This window comes from Mixophyes fleayi, chromosome 8, assembly GCF_038048845.1.
Source record: "Mixophyes fleayi isolate aMixFle1 chromosome 8, aMixFle1.hap1, whole genome shotgun sequence".
Lineage (NCBI taxonomy): Eukaryota > Metazoa > Chordata > Amphibia > Anura > Limnodynastidae > Mixophyes > Mixophyes fleayi.
The window spans coordinates 36,882,325-36,903,161 of record NC_134409.1 but is presented as its reverse complement, the minus strand read 5'-3'; the positions used below and the strand labels follow the sequence as shown (position 1 = coordinate 36,903,161).

At 39.2% G+C, this 20,837-nt stretch overlaps 2 protein-coding genes across 5 annotated transcripts in view; one reads left to right on the top strand and one right to left on the bottom strand.

The window, feature by feature from the left end:
* FNBP1L (formin binding protein 1 like) overlaps positions 1 to 5,724 on the top strand; it is a 92,853-nt gene extending 87,129 nt beyond the window's left edge. For 2 of the 3 annotated variants that reach the window (XR_012678485.1, XR_012678486.1), the window contains 4 exons: positions 49 to 143; positions 539 to 684; positions 1,069 to 2,205; positions 2,816 to 5,724. Coding sequence is in view for 1 of the 3 variants with exons in the window: in XM_075182355.1 (XP_075038456.1) it covers positions 49 to 143; positions 539 to 684; positions 1,069 to 1,227; positions 3,783 to 3,790 (408 nt within the window). In the remaining 2 variants the exon portion in view is untranslated. The remainder of the gene's footprint in view (positions 1 to 48; positions 144 to 538; positions 685 to 1,068; positions 2,206 to 2,815) is intronic. The other variant, XM_075182355.1, reaches the window with a different exon arrangement.
* A 1,222-nt stretch (positions 5,725 to 6,946) lies between these two features.
* BCAR3 (BCAR3 adaptor protein, NSP family member) overlaps positions 6,947 to 20,837 on the bottom strand; it is an 89,470-nt gene continuing 75,579 nt past the window's right edge. For both annotated transcript variants that reach the window (XM_075182353.1, XM_075182354.1), the window contains 8 exons: positions 18,328 to 18,776; positions 17,459 to 17,559; positions 16,339 to 16,970; positions 12,873 to 12,988; positions 11,359 to 11,527; positions 10,633 to 10,744; positions 9,637 to 9,849; positions 6,947 to 8,003 (listed from right to left, as the gene is read on the bottom strand). In XM_075182353.1, the coding sequence (XP_075038454.1) occupies positions 7,843 to 8,003; positions 9,637 to 9,849; positions 10,633 to 10,744; positions 11,359 to 11,527; positions 12,873 to 12,988; positions 16,339 to 16,970; positions 17,459 to 17,559; positions 18,328 to 18,776 (1,953 nt within the window). In that variant the 3' untranslated portion in view covers positions 6,947 to 7,842. The remainder of the gene's footprint in view (positions 8,004 to 9,636; positions 9,850 to 10,632; positions 10,745 to 11,358; positions 11,528 to 12,872; positions 12,989 to 16,338; positions 16,971 to 17,458; positions 17,560 to 18,327; positions 18,777 to 20,837) is intronic.

Genomic DNA, 20,837 nt, shown 5'->3' with positions numbered 1-20,837 from the left:
GTGGTAGGTGTGACAAGGAGTCTAACGTCTGCTTGTTTCCATGGATAGGCCTGGCTATCAGAAGTGGAAGGTAAAGTCCTACAGAGAAGTGAGAGGAGGCACAGCACCGAAGCCAATCATCTGGTGGCACAAGGACGAGAGAGGTAATGATCTGAATTAGACTTGTATCAGACATGAAGGTGTTTATCCATTATGATCTAGGCAATAAACCCCAAACCACAAGGGGGTGATATTTACAGGTGACTGGAATACCCCATATGCACCAGAAGCATAGCCAGTGGGGCTATTAAAGGTGTCTGGGATCCTATCCGAAGACCATAATCATATGCAAGGGGTGTATTACAGGTGTCTGCAATTCTCCCTGTAGACCAGAAGCACAAGCAGTGGGAGAATTACAGGTGTCTGTGTTATGCAAAATCGCCTATTATTCAAACCCACAGGGCATACTTGGGCACAAGTACTTGATAAATGGGTCCCCACACAGTATATGTGTTATGGTCATTGCTAGTCATGGTAACGTTTCTGTGTCTCCCATCAGTCCGGAAGGAAGCTACACAGAAGATGCCAACCAAGAGGGCAGAATCCAGCTTCAGTCGAACGTTCACTCAGAGTTTGATGATGAGTTTGACGACGACGACCCTCTCCCAGCCATAGGACATTGCAAGGCCATCTACCCGTTTGACGGTATGTATGCTGCACAGCAGGACAAGAAGTGGGTGGCTAGTAACCAGCACTTACTACAGTGTAACAATGTCACCACTACTTTACAGAAAGGAACTTCCATTGGCCACAAGAGGGTGCTCTGGGCTTAGGGATCCAATAAGCAGCTTCACATTTCTGTGTGTTTAGTTTATTTGTGGTCAGCTGGTGTTTGCAGGTTACACATATGTCTGTATTTGATGTGCAAATCTTTAATTTGTAGAGACCGCTTTGGTTATTAATCTGTCAACGACGGAATGGAGACTCCCTCGTTCAAGGCTGCATGTTAGTTGGGCTGCTGGTTAATGATATGCCTGTTTGTGCATCCTTAACGTTCCTTCGTTTAACGCCTCTACCTCTCCTGTCCAGGTAACAATGAAGGCACCCTAGCTATGAAAGAAGGTGACGTTATGTACGTTATTGAGGAAGATAAAGGGGACGGCTGGACAAGAGCGAGACGGCAGGCTGGAGAGGAAGGCTATGTCCCTACGTCTTACATAGATATTACTCTAGAGAAAAACAGTAAAGGTGCAGTAACCTATATCTAAACTACACACGTACACCAGGGATTGGTCAAGGCAAGATGGAGGAAATGTCTTGCTGAACGTGAGATAAACTTGAAGAATGGGATTTTTATTTTATTTTAGGTGCCAGGCGGATATATTGTTCACTGTGTGAGCACAGTGAGGTTTCACTGAGGCTAGAGATAACTTCGCGGACAGGATTCACTTCCATATACCCTTTGCCTTAAACAAGAGCTGTTTCTTAGGATTTTAAGCTGTACATTGATTTATATTTTATAAAAAAAAAATGTTTTCTATTTCTTTTATCTTATTGCCTAAGCTGCAAGTTAGGAAGCGAAGGTTATTTTCAGAAAGTCCCGATTTTTTTTTTTTTTTTTTTTTTTTTAATAAATTTCCTTTTTAAGGCGACTTTCATCCTGTATATCTAATATATCTGTGGGCAAGGAAAACTTTATAGTTTACTTGTCTGTTTTAGTAACTTGCATTTTAAATTGTGGATGAAAAGGCAAAGTACTGGGTCAGAATATCAAGAAAAAGTCTAATTAGCTTTTAATTCCACCCCCCCCCCCCCCCATTGTTTTTTGTAATTTGAAATTTGATACACGTCTAATTTAATCCTGTTCCACTGCTAAATCAGTGAGCGAGAGCTCTGGTTTAATGACGTGCGCCCACGCAATGACATTTTAGAAAGTGATATAAATATAGAATGGAAAACAGACCCGTGTGCATCTGTCATTTTTGCAGCACTGTATTTTTTGCTTGGTTCCTTTTATCTCTCAAACCTGTTCTGAATAAACAAAACCATTTTCAACCAATATACAATAAAGCCAGTTGTTTTCAGGAAATCTGGGATGTCATCTTTGGCTTGGCTTTATTTTTAATTATTTCTTTTGCGAATTGCTACATGGTACCATGCTTTTTACCTTACGATTTGTATGTAGAGGAAAACCTGTTTGAAAATGAACATGCTTAGTATAATACTGTACAGGCCAAGGATATGTCTGAGGTGAGGGGAAATGTTTCCCGTTAATACTACTTAACGCATTAAGAAGAGAATATATCTGAACTTTTGAGATCATGCTAGACTGTAAGGAATAATGTTTTTGGCTACAGTTAAAGCTCCCCCTGCACAGCTAAACTATACAGTCTCTAATAAAGCTCTAGACCAGGCCTGTCCAACCTGCGGCCCTCCAGGTGTTGTGAAACTTCAAGCCCCAGCATGCTTTGCTAGTAGACAACCTGTTGATAGCTGGAAGGGCATGCTGGGACTTGTAGTTTCACAACATCTGGAGGGCCGCAGGTTGGACAGGCCTGCTCTAGACCATGCCAGGCCAACCTGTGACACTCCAGGTGTTGTGAAACTACAAGCCCCAGCATGCTTTGCCAATATATAGCAGCTTATTGCTGGAAGGGTATGCTGGGACTTGTAGTTTCATAACACCTGGAGGGTCACAGGTTAGCCAACACTGCTCTAGAGCATGCCTGGTCAACCTGTGGCTCTCCAGGTGTTGTGAAACTACAAGCACCAGCATGCTTTGCCAGCAGATGGCTAGCAAGGTATGCTGGGACTTGTAGTTTCACAACCTGGAGAGCCACAGGTTGGCCAGGCATGGTCTAAAGAGATCAGTAATTACAGAAGCAGCCATGTTGGAGAGAGGGCTGGCAATGTGTTCGTTCTTTCTCTGCGCTATTGCTAGACATAAATATTTTCCTATGATAAAATATAATGTCATGTTGGGGCTGCCTAGTACTTCTGAAGTAGTTACTGTGACTTTATAAGGTTATCTGTGCTCTTACTCATTTGAAGCAGTGCTTCAGCTACATTTGTTTATTTGAATTAAGTATCGCCCCACTGCCATTTACTCTATATCGTTCACATCGAAGGTTGGATAAGACTAGGTTTTCTAACTAATTTCCCATTCATAGTAATATTTGCGGGGTCATTTCCTGTCCATAAGTCTAAGTCCTGTACAAGTAATGACCTGGGCATGTTCACCTTCAGCAGGATCCCTGCACCAACTCTTGATGGTCCTCGCCTATTTTGCTTTAAATTACATTTATTTAATCTCTGCTATAACGGCAAAGATTACTGCTTTGGTGCATCATGTACTGCTTACAGGAGAACTGTAACCAAAATACAGTAATATGTTGTTTAAACATAATTGAAACGGGTAATCTAACAGGGGCGTTCATACAGTGCTTTAAGTGCTCTGTCCGTAATACCTCATTATGTCGTCACTAGTGCAGTTGGTGAAAATTTGTAGTCGCTGTCTAACTAAACTCCATAGAGACCAACAGTGACAGATAATCTACTTCCTCTTCTTCGTACCATATGTCTAAGCAATACATATCATAAAGAGGTGTTTTTGTTGAAAAACTTCAGTTGTTCCATTTCATACAACATATTACAATTGGATATTTTGATAGTTCTCCGTTGGTATTTTGAAATATGCTATTTGGATTGATATTTCAAAAAAAACAAAAACGTAATCTACGTGTGTGATCTCTCTGAAGTGCCTTCATAACTGTCCTCTTCTGTTTTTTCCCCTCGGACTGCAGGTTCCTGAAGAGGGTGTCTGTGAATCTGGGCGAGATGTGGAAGGCGTTTACATGCAGCAGCTTTTAAGGGGAGGGGATTAGGCCGGGGACACGTGTGAGCGCAGAAACACGCATGAACGCATGATACATATATACATTCACTAACTTCCAGACACCCTGACTATATATTTTTTTTTTCTTATTTTATTTTTTGGAATACGGAGCACTTTCCGCTGACAGCGAAAAATGCATCAAATTTCCACAGTAAATCATTTCATCTTTTAAGATTACATTTAACTGGAAAACAAACTAGTGAATGTTACACTGCTGTGATTTTTTTTAATTTTTTTTCCCCCCAGTTACAATATTAAATCTGTGTATCTGGTGTTCAACTCCCATGTCTATCACTCTAAATAATTGCCCTCTATTTTGTTTCTAATTTTGCACCTTTTTTCAAACAACCAAAAGATCAATTAATGTTGTGGTTTTTTTTTGCAACTACCTTGGACTTTTGTCTGAGGTTATTAATTCACGGTTGTGGTTTAATGTTTACATTACCCAATTTGTCTATCTAGTAATGTCCTATTATTAATGCAGCTCTTCCAATATTCACTAGTGTGTTTTGGTGTTTTTGTTTTTTTTCTCTCCATCACTTTGAGAATGGTTGCCTACAGGGTTGTATCTTGCCAGTGTCTGCCTGTGCCATCTACAGTCTCGACCCTAAACCCTTTTATTTGCATGACCCATGTTTCTCTCCTTAACTTCTTTCTATAGTCTGATTTTTCCTCCCACAGTCTGTGCAGCTTGATCGCCTTCTTATCAAAACCACTATTTTTCCTTGACTACCGATCACTAAATATCTGCAAGCCGACTATTGGTTTTTATTTTTGCTGCTATGACTGTCCATCTTTCCGATTAACTTATTACATTCCAGTTTTTATTTTGGAATTCGATAGCTTTTGTATATGTCTACATAACTTGCACGTGCACCATTCCTGGGCAAGAGAACGCTCTGAAATCTGGCTGAAGGGTGCGCTCCTCTATCGAGAAGATCCTTCTGTGCAACTGCCCAAGGACAGAAGATCTTCATTATTACCTAGACCAACCTGACTACTTTCCATTCAAATGCTGCCTTAAACTGGAGTGCCTAGGAGGTCGATCGTCAATATATTGCTCCCAGATCATTAGGTTTTTAATTGGCTTAGCGCAATGATTTCCTATCCTCAGGGAATAACCTTGTAAGACCGTATCTCGCTATTAATTGGACCAATTCTTTTTCTCTAAACGTTGGTTCATTCCAGCCGCTTGTAATGTTATGGGGTTTTATGGCTGGTGGTATCTGAGGATAAGGCTTGAGAATAGCTGGTTTAGCATTCTTCAGTGTTTAAGCCCCTACAAGAATTTGATTGTGATCCCATTAAGCTCTGGGGATGTCTACTGTGCCACAGCTGCAGAAGCAGCCATTGTAGGTGTTTATCTATGGTTGATTTATTCTGGATAGCATAAACTAGAATCCAGATCATGTAACACAATCATTGTATTTTGTTGATTGTCTTTAGGACTGTAGCGTATTTTTTTGGGTTAGGAAGTTTCAGTCCCATTTTATTGCATTGTTATGTCTATTGCCAGGCAATCCCTTTATTGTATAAACTTGATAACATGACAGTAATACTTAATAATTCTGTGCACTTTTCTTTTATAAACAAGTGTATTGCTGAACTGTTTTATAATGTACATAGGTGTCGGAGACCACTTTAATCACTTGTCTCTACTTGTGAATTAATGTGTTAAAAAAAAAAACAAAAAAAAAACTACCTGGCTTAATGTTTCATTGGATGTATTAAAAATTAATGTATGATTTTTATTTTTTATTTTCTATATAGTTGCCAGCAAAACCTATTTTCAGCTTAGGTAGTGAAGCTCCTCTGGCAATTGAATAAATGGCTAAATTACTATAAAAGCACTATTGTGTAAGGTTTTTCTTGTACCACAGACAAGGGTACTCTCATTGCTGGTGTAAGCCTCATTCAGAAGTTACCACACTGGCAAACTGCGTTTTTTTTAGGAGAGGGTGGTCACAATGTTTTTAATAGTGTACCTGTGTTAGTGGTGTACGGAGAACGTAATCAGCAAGCTAATCTCCCACACCCTGCTGTTTTTAAAATACTGGACCCCATCCTTTAATTTGTATTATAAAGTTTAAAACTAAATGAGAACCATTTTTTACTTGACAGAAAAAAAAAGGAATTATTCTGATGGTGGAGTGCCACATAAGCAATAAACAGGCTCCTGTGTTTCCCATACATTACAATGTTATTGTCTGACTGGAGTCATTACCGTGGGCAGCCATCTTTACAACTTGCCCATACATGAAGTGCCATTTTCTTTAGCTCTAACCACTCCAAATCTGAAATGGAAACCAACATCCATCTTAAACGATTGGGAGGAATCGAAAAATAATAAAATGGAAGCCTCCCGACATCGTACAGTGTTTTATTCAATTGTTTTGCTGTAATGCCTGTTTTTGTAACAAAACAATTGTTTACATAAGTGGCTAAGGAATACAAAATACCACTATCACAGTATATACAGTTTAGGCTATTTTAAACCATTTTCTTAGATATTTAATATTATATACAGGGGTTATTTAAAAAATGTCTTTACTCATTACTGACAAAACTACAAGACTAGTTTTTTAATGTTAAAAATATTACACTATTTTGCTGGCAGTGAGGCCTGTAATGTGACAGGTTCTCTGGGAAATTAATATATATATATATATATATATATATATATATATATATATATATATATATATATATATATATATATATATATATATATATATATATATATATATATATATATATATATATATATATATATATATATATATATATATATATATATATATATATATATATATATATATATATATATATATATATATATATATATATATATATATATATATATATATATATATATATATATATATATATATATATATATATATATATATATATATATATATATATATATATATATATATATATATATATATATATATATATATATATATATATATATATATATATATAATCTCCACAGCACTCATCTCGATGTTGGGTCATTGTACCCTTGAAATCATTTAGCAATGTCTTATAAAAAAAAAACACTGACTCTTCATACAAGACTGTTTTCTTTTAATGGTCAGCATTCATTTTGGAACTTTGTAAATTAAAATGATCATGATGACACTAAGGAAAAATATGGTTCTTGTACACAAAGGGGCATATTGGTGTGATAATGCTGTAACTCACGGCAGCCAATCGGCTATCAAGTTTTACGGTTTAGTCAAACCAATGAATGCTAATATGTGGTTGCTATGGGTTACTGCAGATGTTTGCACTGTTTAACTGAGCCCATAGTTCTACATCTATTTCTTCTGAAAAAACTGAACGTGAGTTGTCTTAATAAAGTTTTTTCCCACACCGTGCATTTGGTTTAGTCTCATGTGCACATGTTTTTTCTTATTGATCAATGCATTGTTGAAGAATAGTGTTCTCTGTTGAGAATATTTTCATGGAATAAAAATGGAAAACTTCACGATTGTTCTTTTATTCGCTGAAAAGTGTCTGGTTTCAGCTTGGCCTTGTCTTTTATTAGTAGAAGTGCAGTTTGTTTTCGGAAGTGGTGGTAATCTCCTTTTTTCAGGCCCAGCCCAAGTCCTGTTTTCATATTTATCTAATGACATTTCTGCATTACACACACATTCAGTTCCGATGTTAACTAATATGAACGTTTGACAGTTTCTGCCAGTAGCATAATCCATCCACGGTGTCATTAGGAGAATCCCATCCATGATGGCCTTCAAACCACTGCACGTGTCCAGTCTGCTACTACACAATTAGTAGCCAAGATCATAGTAATATTAAATAAATAAATTTGCTATTATAGTCATAAGTTTCTTTAAAAAACAAAACACAATATACATTGTACACATACAACAGCATGCTACTGTTAAGATTGTAGATTCGTAATCAGTCTCTAATGTTACAGATCACAGGTGGACTTTAATTTAAGAAGGAGGTTCGAGTTTTCTGGACAGGGCTGTTAAAATCTGACTAAACTTCTGGTATCGTTCAGCCTGGCTGACTTGAGCCCCTTTACTGCCCCATAACAGTCTCATCTGAAATTCTGTCCTAAAAATCTCGCTCATCTCTTCGTCCGGCTTAAAGCCTAGAATAGAGAAAGAAAATGCATCAGAACAAAAGAAAATTGATAGTGAAAATTCTCTACATTTAAGACTAGTATGTAGAATCACTTCTACTACACGTGTATAATTTAGTATGTGACTCAGTGTAATATTGGCCTTTGTGTGGTGAACAAGACGAGGCAGATGGAGTGCTTGCTTTACATACAATACATTGGTCATTCCCCTGAAGACAGGTTCACCACTATTCATGAAATTGCAGCTTTTCTATAATAGATTAGATATGTTGCAGATAATACTATCATCTGCATATTCACGAATAGGGTTCAGTTCAGAAAATGGCTACCGCACCATGTCTGGGTGACCGATGCATTGTGCTTATAAATGGAAAAAGAATTTAAATAATCGAACTTGTCCACTAGGTGGCACTCTTTACTTGTGCAAGCATTTAATCAGCTTCCTCTCACTTTAATATGGTCCTCTGTAAAATAACTCACTCCAGTTACACTATGCATGTTGCATGTGTAGAAAAAAAATAAGCCCTAGCCATCTTGTGTAACTATATCATCAAATCTGGTAACTGCTTCTCCTGTTAGACACATTAAGGTCCAGTACACAACACCACTCCTACAGTGTCCATGATACGGAGAGTTGAGCTGCATCAGGCTGATTACTGTATTCAGCTGCGACCTCATAGCCAATAGAATTAATTGTTCTCTATGTGAAAGTACATATAGAATGCTGAAGACGTTGTTACAAACCAGACGTCCAATATTTAGTGTGTACTTCGGCATGTTATGTCCAGCACGCAGCTGCAATCTCATTCTTACACTGGACCACGGCCCCCATCTATATACAACCCTTCTGTAGGATCATCACATCTCTGAGCAAGTCATTAGAATACTGCCAACTACTCTAGAAAATCTACAACATTCATTATAAGTTGTATTTTATGCTAATGAGATTGACATGTTCTGTATATTTGTCAGACTAAAGCTGGGTACACACTACACTGTTTTCGTCCAATAATCGGCTCAAACAGCCGACATACGACCGCTCGTTCAAAAGTCGGGTCAGTGTGTACAGTGACACAATGGTCGAAAGTCTGCCCAAGTGGACGATTCTCGCCTCATTTGGTTGGTCGTACCGTTTAATATTTTCGTTCCAATCTCGTTTCCGCTGTGTAGTGTGTATAAACTTCCAACCTATCCACAACAGTGAGTACGAAATTACAGTCATTGCTCACGACAACATGGCTGTAAAGTCGCTAAAGGGACGTCCGCTCTTCCCTTTATCGTCCTAAATGATGCTAGTGTGTATGCAGTCCATGGACCGAGCGATCGAAACATCGATTGCATGTAAAATCGATCGGCATAAAAAGTTGGTGGAAAATTCTGTAGTGTGTACCCAGCTTAAGCTACAGCACCTGTTTAAAAACAAACAAAACACTTTCTAGGTTTGTTAGAAATAAGTTAGTTACAGGGCTGTTTGATGATGATGCTTCCTCCTATATTTTATTTACAGGGTGAGAAACTAAATATAGTTCTCTTAATGCTACAATAACAAGATATTTAACCATTAAAAACAGTACTTAATAGAACCCAACACTTTCCCTCCCACAGAGCCGGTGTGCCGCTATTGGTCAGTACTATTTCTTACCTTCCAATAGCCGCTCTGCATTGCTTTGATACAAAGCTGCATTTTGGGCAATAAATCGTGCAGTTTCCAGATGACTGAACATTATTTCACACCCTCGGTTGTGGTTCTCCCACCAGTCCATTCCTTCAAACATGAGGGACTGACGTTCCAACAACATTATTATCGGCATCAGCAGTGGGACCGTCAGATTCTCCTGCGTGGCTAATACCACTCCTAGAGGTAAAGCAAACACCAGATTTTCATTATTCTAATGCAAATTGCACATTATGCCTGTGCTTATTCAATATCCAAATTTAGTAACAGAAAGAGGCCATAGGCTCAGGGTGCTGTAATAAGTGCTGTGGAGTCCTGTGTTATTACAGCCAGCAGCAGTTATCAGAGCCTGGAATGTCGTATTATTGCCTAATCATGGTAAGTTTATGTTCTGTAACCCATGCTCCCATACCTAATAATTAACCTTGGTGTGTAATTACATAGAAAACACACTGTGTGCTCATTAGAAAGTGCAAATGTGCAGTAAACCAACCAACCATTTACTTTCATTCTCTTGGAGGAAGAGGACCAAAGGTAACCGGCACATTTTCACTTTGTTACTAAATAACCTGTGGTTCCTTTTTGTTTTAACATGAGAATAAGTGTTCTGCTTTTAAGGGCATATTCAATTGTTGGCGTTACATGTAAAAGTAACGTGACATGCGCACTATTAGTCACTACGGTAATAGTATGTAATTACGGTACCTTTAACGCTGGATTTCAGCTCGGAGCTGCGAGCTGAAATCCGGTTTAGAATTACCGTACTAACGGTAATATATTTATTACCGCAGGAAACTGCAACAATTGAATACCTCCCTTAAGAGTGAGGTTTGTTTAACAACTGGCACAATCATGTGATTTCCCTCCAGCTCACCCTGGGATATAAATGATCTGATTGGACAGCTCTCTTCATAATGAGGGTTACTTACAACACGATTGGGTAATAAATCAATACACAATTACCTGAGCCTTCATGCAAGGTTTTGCTAAATGGTTTAAGCTGTTTTTCATAAGTGATTGCGGTCTGTGTATACTGATGTCTTAAAATGGTCCATGTGTTTTCCAGCCTTGTAATCTGTTGAAAATAAAACACAAAGTCCTGTTAGAAGGGTCGTGCAGCAATTTAAGTAGGCAGAGGACTGCGGCTACCCTAATCCCACACCAGTTTAAATATATAAAAGGTTTAACTCCCCATGCCAGTATCACCCCCTTATATTTGAGTTCTTATAATTGGGGATTAACGAGTACAAGAGAACAATAAAATCCTTCATGAAATAATCATTTACAACAATGGAAGTGCAATCATTTTAATTATAAAAGAAAATGTAAACTGTAATTGGAGGAAGTCTCCATTAGAAATGAGTTTCACTACAGCGCAGCATCCTACCGCCTCTCGCACAGAGATAGAGAGCTATCCTTGTACTTTGTTTTCTTATTTATCACAACTTACAGAATGATCAGGGTCTACACTTTGGCCTGACCACACAAGAAGTGCTTCACTGAGTTATAGTGGGCGCGTGATCTGTCGCTTGTAGCACCCACATTATTAAAGGGGACTGCTAAAGTGCTAATTACAAAAAAAATGAATGCAGCATCCAAGAAAATAGCTTAAAAAAAATAAATATATTTTTATTTACAACACATCCAATGTATATTTCTCACAATTATTTTTAATACTGTGCACATTACCTGAGGCATGTCAAGCGCTTTCATAATGGAAGAAAATGCAAAGAAGTCTCCCAAATCCTTCACTTCTACTGCAAGTTGGATGATCTTGTTCAATGTTGCAACTCTCTCTTCTAAATTGCCTGTACATCCCAAAATATCCACAGCAATGCCAATGGCCATGGTGGTATGCCTGGAACAGCAATATACTGTAATTAAACTCAGAAAGTGAAGACTGAGGCCTCAGGCTAAGCAGACATGGAACTAAAAGTTTACACCTAACAGCTGGCACATGACAATTTGGGTAGCAGAGTTTCTCAACCCAAGTACCCTTAACAGGTGATGTTTCGAGACAGATTTCGGAGCAGTGTCCCGATTGGCAGGAATATTGGGAGGTGTGTCTTGTATACCGCAGTGAGCGGGTGACTGGGAGAAGCCCAGCACTAGGCACTCTCCACCATAATCACATGTGACCACGTTCCCCTTTCAGGGGTGTGGAACATCCACTGTGCCGATTCCAGAAAACCACATGTTGGGGAAATACATGACTGGGCTAATGAGAGATTAATTCACCTGTGCACAGTGAACAACCTTCTCCTTGACCTGTTGGGGGTACTTGCAGACCAGGGTTGAGGAACATTGAGTTAGAGCAGTGATGGCTAACCTGTGACACTCCAGGTGTTGTGAAACTACAAGCCCCAGCATGCTTTGCCAGTAGATAACTAGCTGATAGCTGGAAGAGCATGCTGGGACTTGTAGTTTCGCAACACCTGGAGTGTCTCAGGTTAGCCATCACTGAGTTAGAGCATAATTTCTCAACATCTTACTTTACCCGTCATCTAACAATGTTTTCCACTATCCCAATTATGTCTGTAAACCCTCTGGCTCTGCTTATACAAACATTAATCGGTCAATATACCAGCCTGACGTTAATTCCCGCACACGTGTGTATCAGTTTGCGAAACCCTAAAAAATACAAATGTTTACAACTCTGCACTATTGCAGGGTGTCTGTTATATCCAGATGCTGGTGCAGTATAAGTCAGTCTGGATGCTGTACATCCTATTGTGAAGAACACTGTCACTATTGTGCTTCATTACTGTTCAATTCAATAGACATTCTGAATCAGAATGTTTAATGGTCTCCCTCCAATGTTTTGTCCTATGTAGATTTATCCAGCCCCTCAATGACCGTTAAATAACAATATTAAACTGATAGGGCAGAATAGACAGTAAAGAGCATCCAGTTCCTGATCTCCGTAACCAATGCTACAGGCTGTGTTTATATAGTGTGTAAGTGAGGGGTGTTTGGTTGGCTCCTCTCCAGGACATAGTGGCACATAGCTAGCTAGCTGCGGCTCTGGTCCAATCACACGCCCCGGCTTTACCCCTGGATGTTGGAAAAAACAAATTTAAATAATATGGATACCTGCTCCACCCTAAAGCTGGCATGCTATGTGTGCCACTGACAGCAGCAACAGGTGCTCGTATCTATCGGACAACGCAAATATCTATAAACCTACTGGTGAGGCTATTTACCTTTCAATTAAGTCTAAGCGAAGTTGGTGCCCGTACGGTAGAGTCATTAGTTCCAGTCCACAGCTCACTCCCATGATCCTTTCCACCTCCGATGAGACATCAAGTATCCTAGCAACCTGCAAGGGCAGATACGTCTACATTCAGGAAGTGTGATATTGACAAGACGATAACCATTTCTAATCATTCCCAGGAACTAATTTTAGAAAATATATTGACTTTTTTTGTGAACAGTAAAGTCAGAAGCTACGGTATTATGTAATTAAAAAGAGAAATGTAGAACTTAAAACAAATGTATTTTGTAGTGCTGTTCAACAATGAAAGAGTTTAACTTGATTGAATACTAAAAGGCATTACAGGTATATGATCTTTTACCTGCAAGTCCATTATCCAGAAATTTCCAAAAACAGCAAAAGTAAATAATTATTGCCGTTTAATGATCATGTAACACAGACTTTCCCACTGAGTGCCTCCTTATATGGTCACTGTAAGGCACTACACTATGCAATTCTGTGAGTATGGCAAAGTCAGGGGCGATGTTGAGGAAGATAGGGGTCTATTTTAAATGCAAGTAGATTTTAGGCATGGTGAAAACACCAGGTTACAAGTATTCCAAACAACGGATGTGTGTGTGTAATAATATAAATACATACATCAATTATAGCAGCCCATCCACTGTCTGTGTTGTTCAATAGAAGTCATGGGGAATACTGTGCTTAGGGAAAAAAGCCCCCAAATATTTTTAATTCAGAAAAGATTGCGAGACAGAGATATATATATATATATATATATATCTCTCAAAATGTTCTATTTTCTTACATATTTAAGGCAACTTGTATTTTAGCTAAATAATTGAACTACCCCCCCACTCTGTTTGTTTAGTGGAAATATTAACATAGGCTTGTCTAGTTCAGTTCAAGAATATGGTAACCCTAATTTTAGTGCTAATGACCACTATTATACGCCATTATATGCAGCACAATATAATGAAACAAGAAAGCCACATGAAGATGCTGGTCTGAGACCTATCAATTGATGTCCTAACAGTTCTGTGCCAAAAGAAGAACTAAGCAGATCCTGCAGCCAGGGCCATCTTAACAACATTATGGGCCCCCGGGCAAAGCAGTGCACCGGGGCCCCTAAATATAGATATATAGATGTATACAGATACAGATATAGATATATAGAGATAGATAGATGTACTTGCTCAGTGACCCTTGAAGGTTTTTTTTGCAGGTTTTTTCTTTTGCAGGATTATTTATTCTCATTAAGAGCCGTGCCTATGGGGCCCCCTTGCCCGTGGGGCCCCCGGGCAGCTGCCCATCGTGCCCAATGGAAAAGATTGCCCTGCCTGCAGCTAGAGCGGAAACCCATCATCTGTACACCCCTCTTTGTAACCCATCATCAGGACAGTGTGCATTGTATAGTGGTCACTAGACTGTACACCCCTCTTTGTAACCCATCATCAGGACAGTGTGCATTGTATAGTGGTCACTAGACTGCACCCCTCTTTCTATAAAGGGCCCTAGAATAAACTCTGCATTGAGTACTGGTTAGATGGGGCTGTATTGTATATGGGAAGGAGGAGGGGGGGTGGAGAACACCTCTGGGGGCTACTAAACCTAAAATACAAGTTTATTCTATATTAAACACGTTTACAAAAATACATCTGTTCAGTAGTTAGGGCTCAAGCAGACGAGTGCTATTCCAGACACAAAAGATTTGCTTTATGCGGGCATATGGATCATTACAGGAAGGAAAACGGCCACTGGATTTGACAAAACTGAGTACTAAAACTAGCAGCATTTCTATATCTTGAAAAGACAGAACGTGTTTCTTTATTATATAATATGCCGTTAGGCAACCAGGTGCTAGTTCTAATCCTTCTGTAGTTTAGGCTCTAAGAGTCCTGTGCAGTGTTTTAAAGAAGCTTAAGCAGACACAGCACAGGAGAACCAATTTGCCCAATTTCTACAGCGCTTCTGCTAAGTTTTTGGGAATTTCACATACACCTTTGTGATTGCTTCTCTAGGGCAGCTTTCAGTTTAGGTTAGATTTTTTTTAAATTAAAATTCCTATTCTCTTTTTTCAACTTTTTCTTTGTCCCCCAATAAAAATTGGGGGACAAAGAAAATGGCTTTTGTTTTAGAGTACCGCTATTCTTGTGACCACTGTTTTCTCAGATATGACCCATTAGCCTTTATTTATCAGTCCTCATTTTCAAAAAACAATTCAGTGGCTAAATGATCTCTGCAAAACCAAACTGCTCCCCGTAATGGTGTCATGACCAGAGCAGCCACTAGAGGGCAGAGTTCTTACATCTTACCAACCCATCATTGGGACAGTGTGCATTGTATAGTGGTCACCAGACTATACAATGCAGACTGTCCTGATGATGGGTTAAAAAGATGGGTACAGTGGTCACCAGACTGTACCCATGTTTGTAACCCATCATCAGGACAGTCTGCATTGTATAGTCTGGTGACCACTGTATAGTGGTCACCAGACTGTACCCATCATCAGGACAGTGTGCATTGTATAGTGGTCACCAGACTGTACCCATCATCAGGACAGTGTGCATTGTATAGTGGTCACCAGACTGTACCCATCATCAGGACAGTGTGCATTGTATAGTGGTCACCAGACTGTACCCATCATCAGGACAGTGTGCATTGTATAGTGGTCACCAGACTGTACCCATCATCAGGACAGTGTGCATTGTATAGTGGTCACCAGACTGTACCTATCATCAGGACAGTGTGCATTGTATAGTGGTCACCAGACTGTACCTATCATCAGGACAGTGTGCATTGTATAGTGGTCACCAGACTGTACCCATCATCAGGACAGTGTGCATTGTATAGTGGTCACCAGACTATACAATGCAGACGGTCCTAAAGATGAGTTAAAAAGATGGGTACAGTGGTCACCAGACTGCACCCCTCTCTGTAACCCATCATTAATAAAAATGGATCCACCATACTGTGCTTAGCATTGTACATGCCACTTGAAATGTATTTCTCATGCTCATACAGTGCTGCAATAGTTTCAGCCATGTTATATCAAAAACAGGCCCATCTCCCATTCTACTATTCCGACAAATTGTCCTTATCTTCTTATCCATCAACCTCCATTCTTTACCTATTTACCCAAATCACAGCTCTGTCCTTTACTGAGCTCTCACCTCTCCCACCATCATTTAGAGTCCTCTCTCCCTATCCTCCTGCTTATTCCACCCTTTATTTCCAATTTTCCAAGCACCGTATCATATGTGGTCTCAAACCCAATAAAAATACCTAATGATATGATTGGGTATGGTAGATCATCAGGAGCCCATTATTTCAGCAAAATCTAGTGGTTGGTTTGCATATAATCCACCCACTGCCCTTTGTGCATTTTACTTGTGATAGCTTCAAAACCTAAGAGGTAAAACATAAATAAAATAACTATGAGAAATAAGTCACATTACCTTACAGTCCATTCGGAGGATGTATTTGGCAATAGTCCTTGGGTCATTATTGGTGAAAAGTTCTTTGACCCGTCTCAATAGAACAGTTTCCAAGGGTTTATTCTCTGGGGTGAGTAGAATAGACTCAAAGTCATTAGGGTTAAATGATGATACAGTCTCATATACCGGTCTAATAAACTCTACTTCATCCCCTTGCTCATTCAGTTCTGTTTGCGAGCACTGAGACATACTGTCCTCCAATGTGGGGAAGCTCATGTCCGAATTACTGTAAGAGAAGGTCTCCTCTTCATCTGTTTTCTGACCTTCCACAAAGCTGTTGTGTGAGGAATGTGTCTTGGTGCAGCCAGAGTCCAGCGGAGGGGTAGGATGAAGCTCGCAGTAATTTGCCTCTAAGCTCTGCCATACTGTAGGAGACTGCGGCTGCTTCATACACAGAGACTTGCTGGGTTTTGGAGGAGGTCTAGCACACAGCTGACTGTCTGATCCCCTTAACACTTCCGGTGAAGGCGTCTCAGTGCTGAACCTCCGAATTTCTGTTGGACTTAGAGTAGGTTCGCTTCCTGTCCTGAATACATGCGGTCGTGGCGTTAATCTCCCATTCGTTGCTTGTGATAAGTAAGGCTGTCTGCCGCCTACCAACAAAAATATATTAATATGTCTGGCTAAAGATGTGAGTGGACAGAATGCTGCAGTGATTTCTTATCAATACAATCATATGTCTGTATATACAGTTAGGTAGGTAGTTTCACCTTTGAACACATCCAATAGGAAGTAGGACAGTACAGATGGTATGTACATATATAGAGTAGGACAGTACAGATGGTATGTACATATATAGAGTAGGACAGTACAGATGGTATGTACATATATAGAGTAGGACAGTACAGATGGTATGTACATATATAGAGTAGGACAGTACAGATGGTATGTACATATAGAGTAGGACAGTACAGATGGTATGTACATATAGAGTAGGACAGTACAGATGGTATGTACATATAGAGTAGGACAGTACAGATGGTATGTACATATAGAGTAGGACAGTACAGATGGTATGTACATATAGAGTAGGACAGTACAGATGGTATGTACATATAGAGTAGGACACAGGGAAACTTACCTAGCGGCAGGAAGCTTTCAGACTGGTGAGAATTCAGCGGCCGTCTCTTTTCCTGCATGTTATCCAGACAAGCTGGGTGGCTGCCACTCTTCCCTTTATTTCTGATGAGACAATACACATTGCATATTATAATATATATATATATATATATATATATATATATATATATATATATATATATACACACACACACACATATATATATATATATATATATATATATATATATATATATATATATATATATATATATATATATATATATATATATATATATATATATATATACACACACATACATATACATACATATATACATTACTATTACTACCATTTGTTTATATAGCGCCACTAATTCCGCAGCTCTGTACAGAGAACTCACTCACATCAGTCCCTGCCCCATTGGGGCTTACAGTCTAAAATTCCCTAACATACACACACAGACTAGGGTCAATTTGTTAGCAGCCAATTAACATACCAGTATGTTTTTTTTTTTGGAGTGTGGGAGGAAACCGGAGCACCGGGAGGAAACCCACGCAAACACAGGGAGAACATACAAACTCCACACAGATAAGGCCATGGTCGGGAATTGAACTCATGACCCCAGTGCTGTGAGGCAGAAGTGCCAAGCACCATGTGTTTTTAAATACGCCAAACCTTTATATGTACATTCTTTTGAGGGGACATTGTATGGTAAAAATTGATTGCATATATTTTGCATCTCTTTCTGGAATAAAATGAGGATAATACAATCTAAGGTCATATGTTTTATGAAACATGTAGAAAAATATCATTCAACATATTTTTAGATAACCTTTTGGCATACAAAAGGATGAAATATCTGTATTTTCTATCTCTGGTCTACAAACCTCAGCAGGTTGTCCCGGATCAGGCAGTGTTCCTGTGACAAGCCGTGCCCATGGCCTATATTCAGGCTCAGCCGTTTTGGCATTTCTGCTTTTCCTTCCAGTGCTACCAACTCCAAGCGTCTGACCGGCGAGGTCCCATACTTCTCTTCTATACATCTCAGTGGAACGCTCCTGTTAATAGGCTGGAAAATGATGGCTCCACTCTGCTGTGACACCGGCTTGCGATTCCCCACGTAATACCTCACCAAGGCAGGGACGTTGTCGAAGCTTTCATGTTCAAACTGGTACTGAATCCGACTGTAAGCCTCATTGAGCCTGATGACTACTTTATTTATCTTGAAATGCTGGGAGAGGTTTTTCCACTGACAGGTAAGCACAAAGTTTCCAGGGCTGGACAAAGAATCTCTGATCAGAAAATCTCCATCTCTCCTCACCAGGCTTTCAGATACCTGCAGAGAGAACATCGGGCTTTATGGTGAACTCACGCCTCAACAGTTTGTGTACCGTCACAGAAAATACATAGACAAAATTACTTCACCCAAAATATAGGTTTGGTAATATAAGGTAACCTCCTTCTGTGAAGCTTTAGTTGTACCACTCACATTTCTAAAATAGTAATTTTCAAAAACATTTAGTAGAGCAGCCCTTTGTTTTAGCAGATAACCCTACCAATATGCACACATGCAGTAGAGGCCAAAGTGTTTTACTGTAGAGTACACTGGTGACTGTCCACCAGCCTCCAAGGATTCTAGTCTCTCTTTCATGGCTTCACCGTTCCGCAATCACAGGTAATAATACTGGCAGCCAAATGCTAATCCTAATCAATGTAGATAGAGCTATTAATATGGTTAATATTACCTGGCATTAGTATGTATATAATAAATATTACACAGAGAACGCTTCTTGTCCCAGCTTTAGCCACTGGAAATCTGTCTGGCACAGCACGGGGATAGACACAGCATGGTTTGAGTTTGAGCTATTAGCTGTTGTCTGTGGGGACAGGGAGCTTTTGCAGTTCTAGGGGGAGGAGAGGTGCTTTGTGAAAAGAAAATAATAATTTTATCAACACAAATTTCAGATTTAAGTTCATGACACCAAAACAAACAATGAGGCTATAGTATCAAAAAAGCATAAAGGTTCTGAAATACCATGTCACTTCATAAACAGTTACCTACATGTCAACTTCAGGTGGCCTTTTCCGCATTTTTGGTATATAAACCCTCTCTAATCCCCGTAAAATACGCAGCTAAAAAATGAATGTAATATACTCTTCAACATTATAAAATGACCAAATAGGAATCATTACATGTATTACAGAAAGATGTACTTTTACCATCACCACAATACGTTGTAGTAGACTTGCAAGTACAATGTACCCAAGTTACTGCACATAGTTAATACAACACAAAGTATACAGGGTGGAAGCTGTTATATATTTAGAAAGCAAACAAATGCAGGTCTATATATCAGACCAAACAGGAGGAAGTGTTACACCTCTCTCCAACACTGTGTCATCACCTGCTGCCTTATCCCCGAATGGTGTTTACACAATGGTGGAAAATGTGAAAAGTTGATGCAAATGCAGGAAACGTTTAGCATGGCCTCAGCATGTGAGGGCATTTACAACTCATCAGACGTCAGTGCCAATAGGGACCTCCCTGGCTTGCTAGGCCACTGCCTACTCTATAGAGCCTGACGTTTTATTATTGCTGGTGGGTGTGGCATTGGAATATACTCCATGTAATAGAAGTATTGTCCTGTGCTCTCCTATGACCTCACGTGTGAGGAACAGAGGTCACAGACACTTGCAGTCAGGTTACAGTCATGGGGCGGGGAGAACGTTTGGCTGTTTCAAACTGTGACATTGTGCCAGATTCAGAGATCATAAGACAAATCAATACACTTTCTCCTTTCACGTTGCCGTAGAGCTTATTCTTTCCACGCTTCCTTTAGAATTCAGTTATTTATAACTTAAAGTAACTTAATAATGAAGCATATGTCCCGCCACAAGCAATTTCTACAGTTTCATTCTGAACCAATGAATACAAGAACAGAATAATGATTAAGAATCACATTGTGGGTTAAATCCCATCATGATTGAGTAAAAGAGCATTTTGTAAAGCACTATAGCTCTACAGAGGGCAATCTACAAATATTTTATGACACAAATAATGCACACTAAAAGGCCAATTTCATTAAATAATAATACCCATCAGTTTCTATCTGTACACAGTGGCCCTGAGTCATTAAGGAAAGGAAAGCAAAAAAATGAGTAACTTTGGACCTTGGCAAAACCATGTTGTATTGGAGGGGGAGGTAAATTTAAAATGTGAGGACAAATTTATAGTTGGGGTAGGGCATGTCTTAAGATCAACTTTTAATATAAAACCATCTAGTATTTGCATCCTACATGAAAAAAAACAGCCAGTATTTTCCTTATGTGCAAAATAATAAAGTCATTTGCACCCCTTGCATTGTAACATGGTTTTGCCAAGGTACAAAGTTACTCA